This window comes from Bactrocera neohumeralis, chromosome 3 (genome assembly GCF_024586455.1).
Source record: "Bactrocera neohumeralis isolate Rockhampton chromosome 3, APGP_CSIRO_Bneo_wtdbg2-racon-allhic-juicebox.fasta_v2, whole genome shotgun sequence".
Classification (NCBI taxonomy): Eukaryota; Metazoa; Arthropoda; class Insecta; order Diptera; family Tephritidae; genus Bactrocera; species Bactrocera neohumeralis.
Window position 1 is genome coordinate 23,099,262 of NC_065920.1, and position 18,782 is coordinate 23,118,043.

At 33.4% G+C, this 18,782-nt stretch overlaps 2 protein-coding genes across 6 annotated transcripts in view; both read right to left on the bottom strand.

The window, feature by feature from the left end:
* Positions 1-1,518: 1,518 nt before the first annotated feature.
* Positions 1,519-6,025, bottom strand: LOC126752240 (39S ribosomal protein L13, mitochondrial). Of its 5 annotated transcripts, XM_050462907.1 has the most exons (7): positions 5,886-6,025; positions 5,705-5,828; positions 3,815-4,068; positions 3,593-3,744; positions 2,568-3,306; positions 2,152-2,480; positions 1,519-2,082 (listed from the first exon to the last, which is right to left on the bottom strand). In XM_050462907.1, the coding sequence occupies exons 1-7, from the start codon at positions 5,907-5,909 to the stop codon at positions 1,620-1,622; spliced, it is 2,085 nt and encodes a 694-aa protein (XP_050318864.1). In that variant the 5' UTR covers positions 5,910-6,025; the 3' UTR covers positions 1,519-1,619. The 5 variants fall into 5 exon arrangements, with proteins under 5 accessions (XP_050318864.1, XP_050318867.1, XP_050318865.1 ...); XM_050462910.1 differs by lacking the exons at positions 5,705-5,828; positions 5,886-6,025 and adding an exon at positions 4,295-4,414; XM_050462908.1 differs by lacking the exons at positions 5,705-5,828; positions 5,886-6,025 and adding an exon at positions 4,196-4,413.
* Positions 6,026-11,734: 5,709 nt separating this feature from the next.
* Positions 11,735-18,782, bottom strand: part of LOC126752746 (insulin gene enhancer protein isl-1) — an 86,866-nt gene continuing 79,818 nt past the window's right edge. The window contains exons 5-9 of the mRNA XM_050463708.1: positions 15,668-15,788; positions 13,814-13,976; positions 13,498-13,713; positions 13,237-13,420; positions 11,735-13,114 (exon numbers count right to left, since the gene is read on the bottom strand). Coding sequence (XP_050319665.1) covers positions 12,729-13,114; positions 13,237-13,420; positions 13,498-13,713; positions 13,814-13,976; positions 15,668-15,788 — 1,070 coding nt within the window. The 3' untranslated portion in view covers positions 11,735-12,728. The remainder of the gene's footprint in view (positions 13,115-13,236; positions 13,421-13,497; positions 13,714-13,813; positions 13,977-15,667; positions 15,789-18,782) is intronic.

The following is an 18,782-nucleotide window of genomic DNA, read 5'->3' on the forward strand; positions in this document are numbered from 1 at the left end:
ATTTACATTTAATTTTCATTGCTTTTTTTATTTTTTCAAAAAATCAAAATTTTTTATTTACGATTAATAGCTTTATATATGTATATTTCAATAAATTTGTTACACAAATTAAATATTTTAAAAATGTTTTATGAGACTAAAATACAACTTTAGTATCTTCTTTCTGAATTCAATAATTAAAAAAAAAATACAAAAATAGAAAACTAGTAAATTTCGTAATTTCAGTGTTAATTTTTAAATTCTAGAAATCATTAGCTTTTCTATTTAGGATAATTCTTTTTACTTTTTTATATTTTTATTAATTTTTATAGAATATTAAATAAATATGTACATATACATATGTATGAATATATTTATTATTACTTTAAATTATTATTTTAATTTCACCAAACCACGAAATTCACCCAATTGTGCAATAAATTTCCTGAAAACCCACTACCTTGCCTTTGGTAAATATTCTCCCTCTTTCAATACAATTTTCAAGTGCAAGCGCACTTGTCTCTAGACTTCAATGCAGCAACAAGTTTGTATGTACATAAGTATGTATGCACGAAGACATTCAAGCAAACCCTCAGCAGCAACATTTGTAGTAACTACGTCGATATATGAATAAAGAAATAAATATGTATGTACATGTACGTTTAAACGAAGTTAGGGTTTTGAAAGCATATAGGCACAAAAAAAGTCAGAATTCGAAACAAAATTGTAGGCACATAAAAAAATAATAAGTAATTCGAAAACAAATTTGCGAAACTATTAAATAAATAAATCATTTGCAGTAATTAAACGAATAAGTAAGAAATATAAAATCAATTAAATGAAAACAAAAAAATGAAAACAAGAAACTGTAAAATCATTCATAAATGTATACATCCAAATAATTAAAATAATATATATATTTTTTTTGGAAAATATCCTGCAGCCGGTAGTTATAATATTTGATATTAGAAGAACAAATGTAACTTGAAACAATTATAAAAGTATAAAAAGAGATTTAAATAAAAATAAGAAGAAAAAACAATGAACGAAAAAACACTGCAACAAAAACATATAAAGCAAAAAAACATTGAATCATTATGATTAAAAATAAAAAACAAAATAAATCATGAATACAATGAAATGCTAGCCGACAACACTGATTTTGTGACGTTTGACAAAGTAAGAGTAAACAAAAACACATACGAAAAGAACACTAGAAAACAGCCGCAAAAATAAAGCAAAAAAAATTAAAGAAAATCAGTAAAATAATGATGGCTAAGCATGGAAGAGAAAATCATCTTGTTATAATCGTAGTTTTGCTTATTTTTTAATAAAACACTAATATCAAAAAGTGCGCGCGCAAAAAGCTTTACAATCGACGGGGGGAGCAGCGTCTCAAGCTGCGTTTTATTCAAAACATATATTTTTTTATACAGTCTCAACATTAAAAACTTCGAACACCCACAGTTACTTGCTGTACATACATTAATACTTTTTTTTAAGAATTTCAACTCAACCTTTTGATAAAAAAAAAACGAATTTTCTTTGGTTAAACACTTTGTTTAATAAAAAAAATATTATGCGTCCAGTTAATACATTAGTTTAACGATTTATAAAAAAAAGTAAGAGCTAATAAATGCTTATTTCAAGCCCAAATCCTTCTCGATGGTGTGCGCACAAACCGCCATCATTTGATTTTTGACACTCTCGAAGCTTTTAATCGCAATAGGTTTAGCCTCCGGCCATTGTCCCAAGTCACGATATATGGGACGACAGAATTTCATGCGGAAGTTGGAATTGGCAAATGCAATAATCTCATCGATACGTTTCAGCAACCGCGCTCTAATGACTAAACGCAAAAACCGAAAACGCACCTCGGAATTTTTGGTGTCCTTTAGCTTGTAAGTGTTCTCTAGGAATTCGATTTTTTCCGCATTCAAATCAACAATTTCGCTGCTTTCGATTAATTTGCCGAGGAAATCGATTAGTTGATGTGAAGAAATCGGTTTAGTTATATCAGAGTCAGCGCGTAACTCAGTGGTGGACTTGGTGCTCCACAATTTCGCTAATTGTTCCGAAACAGCAGCGAGTGTTTCATCGAATCTGTAAGTGTTTAAACAGAAATATTGTATTATTAAAATTTTACATATACTTCGAAGCTTGTGTGCTCACTTTGGTATTATTGGTGGCATACCCTCGTGGCTAAGCCACAAGTCCCAATCGATTTCGGTTAGCTTATCCTTTTTGTCGGTATTGTTGAAGTAATCATATAAGGCACTTTTGAAATCATCAGTCACAACCGATTTGTAGGCGTACTTTTGCAAGTAACTACGTAGGAATGGCTCGAAGACCTCTGGTCCTCCCAGCAAATCTTCAATGTAGCGTAAGAATGTTGAGCCCTTGTTGTAGGGCACGCTGGAGAAAGCATCGTCTGGTCCACAGTTCGAAAGATCCACCACCAACTTAGTGAGTTCAGGGTTGTTGGCCAATTGGGTGCGTATCTAAGGTTGAAGTGTGAAAGAATTAACGATTTTTTTTTATAACTTTTGTATATATTAAACTCATCTAAATACCTATTGTGTACTTACACACTCTCTCAGCTCAGTCAGATTGCGCAGCATATGAAAGTCGCGCTCCTTATCGCCTTGCAAGCGTCCCACGATTTTCGTTTCCACAAATACCGTGAAACCCTCATTCAACCAGAAATGCTCAAAGTTTTTGTTTGTTACTAGATTACCTGTCCAACTGTGCGCAATTTCGTGCGCCACTACATCAGCTAAAGACTTGTCACCAGCCAACACTGTTGGCGTTACAAAGGTTAGGCAAGGATTCTCCATACCACCAAAAGGAAAAGATGGTGGCATCACGAGCAAGTCGTATTGCTTCCAAACATAGGGTCCACAAATATCCGATGCGGTTTTCAACATTTTATCCGTTTCGGAGAACTCTTCCGCGGCCGCTTCTACAATACCAGCTTCAGCCCAGACATTGGATTGGGGACCGAGTGGACGCGAAACTAAATCGCCGATTGCTATAGCCAACAAATATGCTGGTATGGGTACTTCCTGCTTGAATTTGGTTACACCGGTTTCCTTCTTTTCAACTAAAGCACTCATCAGGGCAGTCAACTCCTTTGGATGTTCCACTGTAGCCTCGTAGGTGAATTTTACGGCGGGCGTATCTTGGCATGGCAATACAGAACGTGCGTGAATCGCTTGACACTGACTGAATAGATATGGATGTTGCTTGCCCAGTGTTTGTTCGGGTGTGAGCCATTGCAGACCGCTAGCACGATTGGAAGTTTCATAGTCGATGCGTACGAGTAGGCTGATGGAAAAAAAAAACAATAATTCAAGAATATTTTTTACAGCGAAAAGCAAAATTATTTCACTATCTACATTTCACACTCCGTTACAAGTGAGCGAATAAGTGACCACATTTTGCGATAAGCAAATTTGGTTTGTAATTTACCACAAAATGATTTATAATTTTTGGTCTACCCAGTAATAAAGATAATTTTGACTTGGCTACAATTGCGTGTTAATCGATAAAATATTTGCTACTATCTTTGCGCTAACTTAAATTCTTTCAAAATCTTAAATTTATTACTTACTCTCCCTTAGCAGTACCCTCCGGTAGCTCCAATGTCAACTTAGCACCAATATCATCCACTGGATCACTGATAAAGTAGTTGATGGGTATGGCTGAGCCGCCACTACAGAGTATAGATGCATTCTTTATGCTGATGTCACGTACATCCAACAGCTGTACACAAAGAGAAAGCAAATACCAAATACAGATAAAGAAAAAATGCGAGAGATAATGCGATCCTTACAATAGCCGGTAAGTTTGCTTCCAACACATTAAATTTATGCGTTACACTGCCCAACAGCTTTGTATTTGTAAAATCGACGGTCCATTTGAAGGCGCTATGTTTGGTAACAATGCGCTCGGGCTCGGAATAAGAGCTGGGATCTACTTTACTTAAACGACCCATATTGCGTTGCTGTTGAGCGTAAATCAGTGAACTGCTACTGGCGAAAGGTTGTTGTAGAATGCGTCGATGAGTGCTAACTGAACGTGTGTTTGCTAAAAGTGGAGTTAATAAATATATAAGTACGTGCTACTCGAAGTTTTAATCTGCTTCGTAAAAATGTAATAAATATTGCCAATCTTATCGCAACTGCTGACGTCGGAGTTATTAAATGCAACTTACATATATTACGTTCAACAGGAACACATATAAGTATGTACGCGTTTAAATTAGTATGTTTATTACGTTTTTCCTTTTTTCCAAAAAACGGAATGAAATCACCTTTTTCTTTATTAATGTGTTGAAAAAAAGACTCTCACTTAAATGTACGTACAATTGTTGAAGATTTCTTCACGAATAATCTGCAAAGCGTAATGGAATAATCCAAGCAAAACAAATACAAATGACACAGTTAAAACCAAACATCACAGCATTCAGTGTAACCAGACAGCAGCGAAGTCAGATATTAAATAGCAGTTATCGATAACCTATCGATTTCACATTTAAAGTAAATAAATTGTGATTGTTAAAGCAATAGCTCATTTATCAAAAAAAAAAAAAAAAAAATTAACTCAATAATCGGTTTTAAAATTAAAATAATTTTCGTTTTAAAAAAATAAAGAAAAAAATGGCGGAACACGAAGTACGAAAAAATGTGAATTTTAAAACAATTTCTTTTTTGCATTTTAATTATAAACATCAAATTATTTTTTTGTCAATCCGGTAATTAGGATTGTATATAAAAAAATAAATTATAATCAAAGACGATATTAGAAACTTAACTATTATTAAAAATTATTTAAAAAACTCGCAACGCTGTGTTAATTTTCATATTACTTGATGATATGTGTTCCGCTTACTTTAATTGATTATTATTGCAAAGATCCCAATTAAGCAAGTTAAAATCTCTATATGTTTTCACAATTCAACTTTATTTAATAGTAAACATTATTAAACACACTTCCACTTATTAACGTAAAACATAATCTTTTGGATAATCCATAATAGATGGGAAATTCTCCAGCGTCTCCTTATCAATGTGATCCAGACGTTGTGGCACTTCTCTTGGTGTTCTAATTTGATTTGTTATGTTTTCTAGTATTTCTTCCGGCAGCTGATCATCAGCGAACAAATGTAACCGCTGCATGGTGTGTCTACGTTGTAAATTGCCACGCATCGCATTGTATACAGCTTTTTTGATAATCATCGTAGCATCCTTTTCGTGCAACTGCCACGCTAGCGTCCATGAAGCACCACCTGGATAGCCGGTGTGATGGAAGTAAACGCGCTTAATCCACTCATCACCGGGCAACGCAATTTCTTTGGTATTGATGCAAACAACATGATCACCACAGTCATCTGGAAGTGCAGAAGTGTAAAATTGTGCTATACTTGAGTACCATTAAAGTTAAAGCCGAAAATCAGTGTCAGCCTAAAAGTAAAGCGCATTAATTGATTTTGAAGTGGAAAATAATATTTAATATTTACCAAAGGTTTCAAACAAATTCACTTCAAATTAAAATTTGTAAATAAATACACGATCATATTGGAATTCATTTCCATTTTTGTAAGAAACCAAGACACTTAGAAGAAATTACGTTTACCGGTAATGTAAAAATCAAATTAAATGCGCACAGGCGAAATACTGATAACCGGCTTTAACATTAATATTTATGAAACGGATTTACTCACTCATTGGATGATAGATGGGTTTATGCAAGCCCATCAAATGTGTCTTTATTAGCAGCGCCGACTCGAAGGGATTTTGCCAGGTGCAATCATAGACGTGCCAAGTTCTCGCAAAGGTTGCCCATTGCTGCAACCGTATATTAACAATTATTAATGTATTTTTAAGTTTCTTATAATCGCTTACCTGCACACGTTTCACAATCGACATGTTTCAGCGTTTTTAATTCAATACTTTAGTGATTTATGTTGTTAAATAACAATTTTCTAATTAGCTGCACATTTCAGCTGGAGGACGGTGTGCTTGGAACGAATTCGTGTTGCCAGATGTTAGTTTTTGGTATCACTCGGAAAATGATTTGTATTTGACTTCAATTATTCTGCAAAATTATGCGAAGAGCGTTGCACAGGAGCTACAAAATAATTAAAATATGTTTATATGAAATATTTATAAACTTTTTTAGCAACTTGCTGAAATGTTGTTAGCGCATAATTCAGCAATAATTTAAATAAACAAACACTTTAATTTATTTTTTCTAAGTGGCGACGCTTGTTGTCAGCTGATAGTGTTTTGATGTTAAAAATGAAAAAATATAGGGATGGTATGGAAACGAAACAGTAAAGGGAAGTTGGTAAAGATAATATTTTATTTTTTATTTTTACATATCAGTGAATGAGTTTTGCCTATTTCTATATTTCAATATATGATTTGTAATTGTTTAATTTTCGAAGGAAAAAATTTACTAGTCAGCACAAAACTAAATCTAGCACCTAAAAGTAAGTCATTGATTGAAATTTCAGTTTTTATCCGTTTTGATTTTAGATATTTAGTTTCAAACCATTAAAATGTAGAATTGTCAAAACAACAACAAAAAAACAATTGATGATCAGCATGACGAGCTGAGTGGACTTAGCCATGTCATAAGTGGAATTGAAGGAATCTCACTTTAATTAAATAGATCACTCTTTAGTAGTATGCTAGTTGTACAAATGTACGATGTATTATGTAGTATTTGTAAGATGTTCTTACTTAATTTGGTATGGGGGGTGATTTCATGCTTTCAAGGAATTCCTTACAAGATTTTCTGCAGATCTCTGAAAAAATCGAGCCTCCAGATATTCTCAGCTTGCCAAAGAAAGGTCTAAACTGGCCAATTAAAGGATTTGGTTAAATGTTTTCAATGAAAGGAAGCAAATCGAGGAGCGCATTTTTTTCTTGTAACCCTAATATTTTAGTTACAAAGCTTTAACCTGGTGCCTTAACTAAATAATGTAATCAAAATACTAAGGCATTTTGCAGAATTTCTTTGAAAACCGGCGATTTGGTACACAATTTTTATTTTCTAAATTTCTGGGTAAACTCAAATTTACATTTTCTTTAATAAAAATATGCCCCATGAGATTCTGCAAATTTCTGCATTTTTAGATTTTCTCTACAACCAGTAGTTTAGAAGTTATAAGCATTTTTGCAATCATTTGTATTCGGCGGCTGCTTGCTACATGCTCCTGGTCGCCTGGTAGAAATCCGAGATTTTGGCACCAAATTGAATGCAATTTTTCTGCAGCGGCGGCGGGTGCACTGCAAATTTGCGCGGTGGGTATAGCATACGCAAAGGGGCAGAATTGGGAACACGGATGCGGCCATATGCAATGCTCGGAAACCGGAAAAGGTCCTTGACCGGAAATGAAATCACGGTACTATACTTCCGGTCTGAAGTCCAAACAGGAAGTCATAAACCGGAAACGGATGGAAAGTTGTTTTCCGTTTTACAACATCCGGACCGGATAATATCCGTTTCCGGTTTGCGACTTCCTGTTTGGACCTCAGACCGGAAGTACATAACTATCATTTCCGTTTCCGGCCGAAGGTTTCCGGTTTGTAACTTCCGGCCTGGACTTCGGGCCGGAAGTGTGGTACCGTTACTTCACTTCCGGTCGAGGCTCCACTTCCGGGCGTTGTATATAGCCGCATCCGTGTTCCGATTTTTACTCCTTTGCGTATGCAACACACCACGCAAATTTGCAGTGCACTCGCCGCCGCTGCAGAAAAATTGCATTCAATTTGGTGCCAAAATCTCGGATTTCTACCAGGCGACCAGGAGCATGTAGCAAGCAGCCGCCGAATCCAAATGATTGCAAAAATGCTTATAACTTCTAAACTACTGGTTGTAGAGAAAATCTAAAAATGCAGAAATTTGTAGAATCGCATGGGGCATATTTTTATTCAAGAAAATTTAAATTTGAGTTTACCCAGAAACTTAGAAAATAAAAATTGTGTCCCAAATCGCCGGTTTTTGAGGAAAAAATCGTTCAAAAGATTTTTTCTCCTAAGTGAGGGTATTGAAATGAGCTGTGGGAGGGTTTCCGAGTATCTTTCTATTTATTCCGAGTCCAAAACTTTTAAATTCGAACATTTTGTCCATAAGCGATTGGTTTCTGATGACAATATCCAACTTATTGTTTGATAACTCTTTTTGACAATCAGGCAGTCCAGATCTGATGAGTTTAGATGCTTTAAATATTTATGTCTTAATTTTCAAGAGATGCTCTCCACAGCTGGCTCTTCGCTCGCTTTAATGCCCGTCTGTTGCACCTTCGAAAAAAAATGGCCCTCTCTCTTGCTTTCTTAACGGTTAGTGCCTTAGTTTGAAATAAACTTCCAGAGTTAGGTAAAAAAAGTTCAAATAGCAACAACACAACTCAATTTCAATATTGTAATAATATTTTGTTTATTTGTTTTTTGTTTTTCATTCATTTTTATAATTTTCAAACATTTTCTATGAATACTAAAATTAATTACAGTGTGACATTTTTATTATTTTTTAAAATTTATTTTAATTTAGTTTGTATTAGTTGCCTTCCTTCATAGAAATGAGAAAATGCTGGCCTTGCAAGCGCTGCTTGTGTGCCCCTTTGTTGTTGGCAGCCTGTAAAAGCAACATACATATCGACACGCTCCTGCAGCATTCTGCCACTGTTTTTTTAATTATTTATTTTTTATTACTTTATTTCTCACAATGCATAATACAACTGTTTCACATACTGAAATAACTAAAAACTAACAATTTTTTATTTAAATTTATTTCTGTCATAATCATTTTAAGATTTATTGTTGAGTTAGTTATAATGTTAATAGTTACAATTTTTGTTAAGTACCTATTTATCATACTATATACAATCATTTTTCTTTGTTTACTTACTTATCTATGTATGTTCTTTAGCTATATTACATAAATGTTTTTTTTTTTTTAATTTACATTGTATATTAATAAAGACTTTTATTCTTTTTTCTAATGCTGGGTGTTTAGTTAACATTTGAATGGCACTTTCGTGCGAATATTTTCGCAGCAAAAAACGGTACTTTGTAAAAATTGCGACAAAATGTACATATGCTTGTATTTAGCTATGTATTGGAAATCTAAAATTTTTAAAATCATTGTTTTTTTGTTTTTGATTTTTTTAAATAAAAATTTAATAATTAAAATTTTCTTTTAATATTTTTTTTAAATAATTTTTTTTAGATAATTTTTTTTAGATAATATTTTTTAATAATTTTTTTTTAATAATTTCTTTTAATAATTTTCTTTTTAATTTTTTATATACTTGTTTAAATTAATTTTTTTAAATTCTTGCTTTTAATTATTATTTTTTTCATTGTTAAAGCACTAAGTATGAAGATAAATATATTATTTATGCCTGAACAATAATAAGCTTCATTTTCACACAGCATACATTTAGGCTTGCTGAAAGTATTTAAAAGCTGTACATATATGAGTTTTTAAAATTTGTTTCGGAAATTTATAATATAAAAAATAATTTGAAAAAAATTACATAACATACATTTGGGCTGAGTGGCATGTACTATGAAATGCATAATTTTTTGTATCTCACAATTTTTCAGGGAAACAAATTTTCTAGTATTTTAGATAAATAATTTTTTCACAAAATTTTTTATATTATAACTTTTTTTTTGTATAAAATGAATTCAGGTATTATATTACTTTTTTTCAAATGCATAATTTTGGATATCCACAGTTTTTTATGAAAAAAAAACTCTTATTGTTTTGAAAAATTAATTTTTCACAAAATATTTTATATAATACAATTTTTTTATGTAAAATTAATGAAATTATTACATTATAATTTTTTTCAAATACCCCAAAAAATTAGTTTTGGAAATTTGTTTGTGTTTTATTTATTTAGAAATAAAATATCTTTTGTGTAAACTATTTTTGTTAAGCGTTTAGATCCGAAAGTGAAAAGCAAATAGCTGACGAAAAATAATTTTTTTTTCGTCAAACTAATTTAGAGAAACTTGAAAACACTGAATTTAGGAAAATATATAATATATTTTATTAATATTTTGACTTTTTTAATTCAAAAAATTACTTTCGAATTTTGGAAAACTTGAAAACAATGAATTTTCGAAAACTATATTTTTTTAATATTTTTACCTTTTTAATTCATAAAATTAATTTTGAATTTTGGAAAACTTGAAAGCAATGAATTTTTGAAAAATATATTTTTTTTAATATTTTGACTTTTTTCAAAATTCAAAAAATTAATTTCGAATTTTGGAAAACTTTTCGAAAAATAAATTTATTTAAAGTTTTTTCATTTTTGATTAAAAAAAATTAATTTCGAATTTTGAAAGTTGCCACTGTTTTTAAGTCCAAATACAAATGTACATACATACATAGGCATAGGCGAAATTTAATTTTCGTAATTTTTTGTGAGTTATTTTTTTGATGTAAAATTTTTATTTTGAAAATTATTTCTGAAAATTTTTTGGATCCACAAAAAAAATGTTAAAAGAATATATATTTTTTTAATATTTTGTTACTTAAAAATTTTTTTAATTCACCAAATAAGTTTTGAATTTGTGGTTTTTTTATTTAAAAATAAAATTTTTATTGTGAAAACTATTTTTGATAACTTTTTGGATAAAAAAACCGAAACATGAAAATTCATAGCTCTGGAAAAATAAGTTTTTGTTATAACTTTTGTTTTTTTTGTGTTGATTTTAAAAACGTAAAATTGAGAATTATTGAAAAATCTATTTTTATAATTTTATATATATTTTCTTAATTAAAAAAATTAATTTCTAATTTTCAAAGTCGAAATGTTTTTGAATCCAAACAAATATGTATATATGCACATACATACAGATGTACGTACATTCTTGGTTTTTTATAGTCAACATTTTTTTTTAATTTTTTGTAGTTAATTTTTTTAAGTAAAATTTTTATTCTGAAAATTAGTTTTGAAAAATTTTTAGTTGCAAACAAGAAGCGTGGAAATTCAGAGCTCTGGAAAAAAATTTTCAATTCAATTTTAATTTTTTTCAAATCAATTTAAATTTTTTGGTTAATTTTTAAGAACTAATTTCGAAAAACGCGAAATTGCATCATTACGCAAAAATATATTTTTAATGTTTTTCACAAAATAAATTTCGAACTTTAAGCGTGTTCTCGGTTAATTTGTATAAATTTTGAAAAAACTTAAAAACTCAGAACTATACAAAAACACAAAAATAAATTATTTACTATTTTTTTTTTTAAATTAATTTTGAACTTTAATCGTTTTTTTTAGTTAATTTATGAAAATTAATTTCGAAAGAAAAAACAGAATTACGGAAAAACATATTTTTAAAATTTTTTAATTTGTTTTAATTCTTTGTTAATTTGTAAAAATTAATTTCGAAAAACTCAAAATTTCAAAAAAATATATTTACAAAAATTGTATTATTTTCTTTATTAAAAAATTAGTTTCGTACTTTGAGCGTTTTTTTTGGTTAATTTGTAAAAATCAATTTCGAAAAACGTGATGACGCGAATTACAGAAAAATATATTTTTAAAATTTTTAGTTTTTTTTTATACAGAATACAGTCCGTACAAAGAATACAGAAAAGTTTTATTATTTTTTTTAAATATTTATTATTTTTTTTATTAAAAAATTAATTTTTTGAATTTTTAAAGTCGAAAATATTTGTATACACAAATATATACAAGTATATGTACACACATACAAACATGTTTTTACCGCAAGTTTGCCTAACATACCGCTTTTTGCTGTTTTACAGGGTTGTATTTTTCTCAAATTATTCTCTTTCTTGTTGCATCTATTCTTGATTTAATTTTTATTTTTAGTTTTTATTTATTTATTTGTTGTTGTTTAGTTTAACTAGAAATTTAATTATCATAAATTTTTGTTTAATTATGTCCTTTCTAAATTTATGCATTAAGTACTTACATAAGTATATACAGTTATTTAGGATATATGAATGCTCATACTTTTACAAACTTCTAATTCCCTATAAGTATTTATTTTGCTTTTGGTTTTAGTTGCAGCTTGTTTTTGTTTTTTTTTTGTTTAATAATTACATTAATAATAATTATTTAATTTTTAAGAATAATATTTTTTTTGCTTTAATAAAAGAACTTTTTAAGTGAGTGAGCATTTCCGTTTGCATTTGCAGCCATTTTTGAATGCCTACGTGCAAGTTTTCTTTGAAAGTTTCTAAACTATTCACATGAATTTTATTAATTTTTTTTTTTTTGAAAATTAAACTTTAAAATTTTGCAAAAATAATACAACAATGAATAAGTGAAAGTAACAATACTTAGATTAGTGACAATGTGGGCATTTTGTAACACACTTTACTAAAACTTCATCCACAAATAACGGTAAACGTTTTTTATATTTATTAAAAAATTTCACAAAAACCGTTATACAGTTTTTTGGTTGAAATTTCAGCAAAATGTCTTACAATATGCCAACACTGCAGCTTTTTGACTCTTTAGCGACTCAGAGCTTTCACTACGAGAGCTTTATTGGTGCTACGTGCTCAAAATTTTTCTCATGAGGCGCTACTCGCACTGGCTACTAGTCACACACGCACTTCGTCTAACTGCTTTCTACATCTTCCGCATACCAACTGCTGCTACGCTCCCCGTAAAATTGCACATTTGCCCCTTTGCGCACGCATCACTGAGTTCCGGCTTGACGGCAGAACTCCTCGTACATCCTTCACAGCACCGCGTGCGTCGGCGAAGCCGTCACCTTTTGCAACATTTGCATCAACTGCTCCGTAGCAGACTGTGCCTGTCCACAGCTCGCCGTGTTGCCAACACCAAGACTGCCAACAACACCACCACCACCACCGCCGCCCACTGCCATGCCTCCCAAAGCGAGTCCGGGATTGAGCGCACAAGCCGCTGCTACAACACCACCGACACCAAGACCGCCAATAGCGCCAGCTGCCGCGGCACTACCCAAAAGTGCACCGGCCGTGTTCGAGGCTGATGGTGGCGAAGCGATTGAGGTGGCCGCCGATGTCGATGCGGATGATAGCGATGAAGATGATGACATTGACAAAGACATTGACGATGTTGGTGTCAAAGCCAGTTTGGACTCTGTTTTTGTAATTTTTTTTGTGTTTTTTTCAATTTTTTTTTTGGATCGACAAGAACGAGAAGAAGAAGAAGAGCAAATTAGATACGTTTGCACATGCTTTTCTACGGACTGCCTTGCATACTGTCATCGCTCTCCAGATAGGTCACATATGAGTCAGTGCTGTCCGGGTGATGATGTGATGTGATGCCCGAGTCCATGCTGCCAATGGGTGGTCCATTCATTTGCTGACCGGGCGGTGGCGGATGTGGTCCTTGCTGTTGATGCGGCGGCAACGGCGGCATGCCATTGAGATCATAACCGTGCATCTGTTAGAAGGAAGGAGATAAAAAATTACAAATTTAGTCACAGCACTGGCGTGTAATTGTAGTTGAGCGGCACCCACCTGATTGACAAGTTGCTGGAACGCGGGCGTGTGCGTATTGATCGCACCGTTGCTGTCCAAGTCCGCATGCAGCGCGAAGTCGGATAAGGCCTTCCATGGCGGCTGATATGTTTGCACATCGATGCCCTGCAAATTCAATGGCGAATCGTGGCGCACCGGCGAACTCGCTATCATCGGTATGCCCTGCATGGCGCCATAGCCGAGCTTTCGTCCCTCCTATAAACGCAAAGCAAAGAGAAACTTTCATCAATTAAGCTCAATTGAATGCCCTTGCTAGAGGGTTAATGCGCGCGGAAGCTTCCTGAATTGTACATACCTTCTCCTGCTGCATTTGCAGTTTCATTTGTATGGTTTTCTTCTTGTCTTTGCAGCGTTTGTTCTGAAACCAGACTCGTATGACGCGTGGCGATAGACCAGTCATCTCCACAAGCTGCTCTTTCATGAGCGCATCAGGTCGCGGATTAGCATTGTAGCAGGTTCTGCAAGTAAGAAAAGTAATGATTGCCTTATTTCTTGGTATGAAAAATACTTTTAGGCATAGAAGATGGCAAGGAAATTTAATTAAGAAACGTTAGGGTTATGTTACTCGATAGATTGATTTGAAGAAGACATTTTCGTTTGTTGACTTTTTGGAATAAGGTTTTAATTATACTCCGAGACACTATAACTTGTCCTTCATTGACAATTGAAGAGACGTTTGATAAACGATGGTCTTCACCGGAACGTTGCCAACAGCAATTTTCCAAGTCATTTACAAAACAGTGCATTTTTTGCATGGCGGTTAACGGCTTCTGGTATTTTGCTTATGAAAAATCATTAATGAGCCTTGATTGTATGGACTTTTCTCAACTCTAGCCTTTTTTACGAAAGATTAGGAGTTTTGCCACCTTACTGAGCTTTTTTGTGAATTTGTAACGATTTCGCAATCTAATTTTAAAGAACCGATTGAAGGAAAAAAAAGTCCTTTAAAGGGTTTTATTTACAATCCCATAATTATCAACTGTTTTTAAGCCATTCTGAAGATATCATCGTCGAAAAAAGTTATGGATAATTATCAGACGATAGATAGAATAGAGTCGAAGAGCTAAATACAAAGGAAAGATGAGACTGTCAGTAAATAAGGTCAAGAGAATAATTTTCTGAGAGAAACGTAGTTTCAAGCGATATGGTAGGAAAGGGTTTTCGTCTTTCCAGTACTCTACTGGACTGTTAGGCGTCAAATTAGCTCAGCAGGCGTTGGTCAACTCCTAGTAGCTGTGCAAGGTCCTCTGGCCCAAGATTAATCATAATAGTTCATTCTCAGCAAAGTCCACCTTTTAAGGGTTGTAGGAGTTCTATATGGACACTGTCCGATTGGCATACAGAAGGTGGACCTTGTACTTTTTACTTTGCCAGTTCCGTCAGCTGTTTGAAAGAACAATCCTCGAATGTTCCGCCTTTGTCAGATAAAGGCAGAAACATCTCGGATCTCATACTTTTAGACAGCCAAACCAAACTCTGCCGGCTCCTTCTCTACCCATATACCGGCGAGGGAGTTGCGCGTTGGGAAACAGCCGTTGGAGGAGAGGTGCAGCGAGCTTCTTCACGGATGCGTCAAAGCTTGTGGGAATGTTGGTGGAGGGATTTATTATCAGGATCTCTCTATCGACTCCAGCTTCAGACTTACAGACTATTCCAGTGTTTTCCAGGTCGAGGTTGCAGCCATTAAGGTAGCAGTGGATATACTGCTTCGGATTGCAGCCGCCTTCAGAGAAGTGACCATCCACTCAGATAGCGGAGTAGCGAAACTAGCCTTGAACTTATTAACAGAGCCTTCAGGGCTGCTCTAACCTAGCTATCAATATCATCGAATGGCTTTCTGATAAGACTGGTATGGATTTCGGGGTGCTTCTTCCAATATTTTGAGCTAAGTCACATTGTTTCTAGACGCAACCGCTCTTCGGCACACAATATTAAGTTTTCGAATATATTTTTGATAAGAAAGCTTTAATCATAAAAATACTTAAATCGTTCGAAGGCCACTTAAACTTCCTATTAGCTTATATATAGTCATAGGGCCATGAAATTGTGGCAAAAAATGAAGACACATATCGAAAACAGGAAACGCACCTCAGCTAAATATCTTCTAAAGGTTTTATTGAGAACTTTCGTGCAGTTTGTTGAAACTTACCTTAACGTGTGTAGTTGCTTCTCATTCAAGACCGTTCGCACCCGTGTCGGCTTACCGTCCGATGGACCCGAAGGCCTTTTTTCCCTAATACTTTTATGTGAGCCTGATTCGCTACCAGAATCTGTAAAAGAAATTGAAAAATCTTGATGAAAATTAATTATTAAAAAAAACTTTTAAAATAAATTATTTTAGAATTAGTTTAGGTTTTAAACCAGAACGGAATCTAACCAAATGAAAAAAAAAAATTAACATAACCTCACTTAGGCTAAAAAAAAATTAGTAAAATTTTAAATATATAGAAGTATACATAACAATAATGCTTTTCCTTACAATTTGCATCGGCAATTTCCTCAGCCCAAAATCACATAAAGCAACACAAAAAAAGCATAACCAGCAGATGACATTCGCGCACTTGATTTCGATTTCGATTTCGACTTTTGTTGCTGTTGTTTTTGCTGTGCAAAACTATAATTAGTTTTCTCCACCGAATGTGTTGAAAAATTGCATACAAAATATTTACTTGCCGGCGCGTTTCGGCGTGTTCAAAGCGAATATTTGCGACAAAGCGACAAGTATCGAGATCAATTGTTCGAAATCAGTGGAATTTTTGAGATGTTGCCGATTTTAAAATTAACTCTAAAGAAATGCGATAATTTCTTTTTGTTGTATGGTCTTTACATATCAATAATGAGTGGGGACTTTTTGTGAATATTCTTAAGCATGATTGTAAATTTTTACAGTAAGATAAAAACTTAAAAAAGTTCAATAATTTTTTTTTTATTTTTTCGGTGTTAACATGTGTAAAAATGAGCTCCCAAGCTGTGCACTTGTCAATATTATACGGAAAACCGGAGCTTATATTGCGTATGAAAAGAAGAAATATCTCAGATATTTCAATTTTTGATCTTTGTTACTAAAAGTCAGATTTCTTAGAGTCGGGATGAGTTCGTGATTCAATTATATGCAAAAACGAGACATCGAAAATTGGATGGACTATCTGAGACGTAGCCGCGAATAACATTTGAAAGAGATAATCTTGAAAAAGCCGCGGTCAATATTTGAAAGAGATTATCTTCAAAAAATAAAAGCCAAAGAAGTTTTTTTCCATTGGTCGTAAACATTCCTCATGAAACTTGAAATGTCTGTGATTTTTCTTAAAAAAAAAAGTAGAGAACCTCGAAATGAATCATCTTTTATATAGTATGTATACGGGTTAGGTTAGCATGCTGCGAGCTTCCTCTAACGAAAAAAACTTTTAAACCATAATCCCAAAAAACATTTTTGTGGGTTTCTGATATGCTTGACTTACATAAGCTTCGTAACCGATGGATTTTTGTCTGAGAATATGTATATCAAGAATACACTGTGGTATTCGAAAGATCTTGCTAAAAGTCGAATACTATAATTTCCTCAATTATGTTTCATATCTCCGATCCACTCATTTTTGGCATGTGTTATCGGAAAATTTTAAAGATTTCGAATAGAAAAATTTGTTTTCGGGATCCTTTAACTTAAACCACACCCAAAAAATGCTATCTCAGTGATAGAGAGTGTCATTAATTGACCCGTTTAGGTTTTCGCTTCGTGACTTAGGAATGAACTAATGTTTTTGTAAAAGCGTGGGTATTTTGTTAAAAAAAAATATTATTGATGCCTGGTAATCTTTTATATTACGCCAAACTATTCTTTTACCCCTTCAGGGGTTATTTTATTTCCACAGTTTATGGACAAAGAAGATTTCTTTGGCACAACGTCGGTAAATTCAGCTTCCATGATTAAACCTACCCAAATGAGTTGAGAATGATCAACTTCGCTGGGACCCGAAATATGGTTATTGTAGTACTAGATTCCAACATACGAAAATGCATCTCCTACTACTACCTGGCTACCTTGGGATCGAAAAGCCGCCAACCAAATTGTTGTGATAGACGGAAAACATGTCTCTAGTGTTTTAGATGTGCGTACTCTCCGAAGTCTTAGCATTGGCTCGGAGCACTATCTTGTACTAGCTAAGCTACGCACCCACCCAACTCTGCAATTACCCGTCTGAAGAACAACAAAGCGGGGAGATGGATTGCCGGCCGAGCTATTCAAATACAGCGGCGAAGAAGCAATAAGGAGCCGTCATCAGTTTCTTTGTAGAATTTGGAGTTTGTTGAAATTTAACTGTGCTTTGGCCAATCCACAAGAAGGCACACCGCACAATCTGCGCGGGATAGCTCCTCAACATCGCCTACTGTGTGAGATATACAGCAAATCAAGAGACAGCGGCTGCACAAGCTAGGTCATGTTGTCTGTATGAATGAGAACATCCCACCTTTATAGGTTTTCGATTCAGTACCCGCCGGTAAAAGCAGAAGAAGACCTACACTCCGCTGGAGAGATCAGATGAAGAAGAAGGCTGCACTTAGTATCTCGAATTGACACCAAATAGCAAAAAGAAGAAACGACTGGTGCGCTGTTGTTAACTCGCCTATAACCGCGTAAGCTGTGTTTGCACCAGTAAAGAAGAAGGCGATGGCGCTAAAAATGTACTCTGCCGTTGCAGTGATGCTGGTCTTCTCCGTGGATGAAATTTAATAAAATCTCGTATAGAAAATATTGTACGTAGAGTGAATTATAGTCGAAAAATAAGATTTCCGAGATTTGGCGCAAAACTGATAAAAAGGTGGCGTCTTTTTGATTTGCGTTGGTTTTGACTCAAGCATTTTCTCGTTATAGGCCTGCGAAATACGATTTTTGGTTAGATCAAAAATCTGGTAGGCCATCATATGAGAATTATTTATCTCCGTGCATTCACTACAGTAACTTTGAAAAATGTAGCTTTGAGAACCCCTTTTAAAGATAAACTGAAGAAACTGATTCAACTGAGCGGCTACTTAGAAGGCTGTTACAGCCCAGTTGTAAAAAATATTTGAGATATCGATTTAAAATTTTATAATGTTATATTTAAAGGTATAACCTATTGATGTATGAAAAAAATTGTGTGTTTTCAGGTCCTAGGTGTACCCCATAGATGCCTGAAGAAAAAATGTGTCAATGTAAAGTTCTAGGCTTGCTCAAATTTACATACAAGTATATACTTATATAAATTTTTATATGTATGTATGTATGT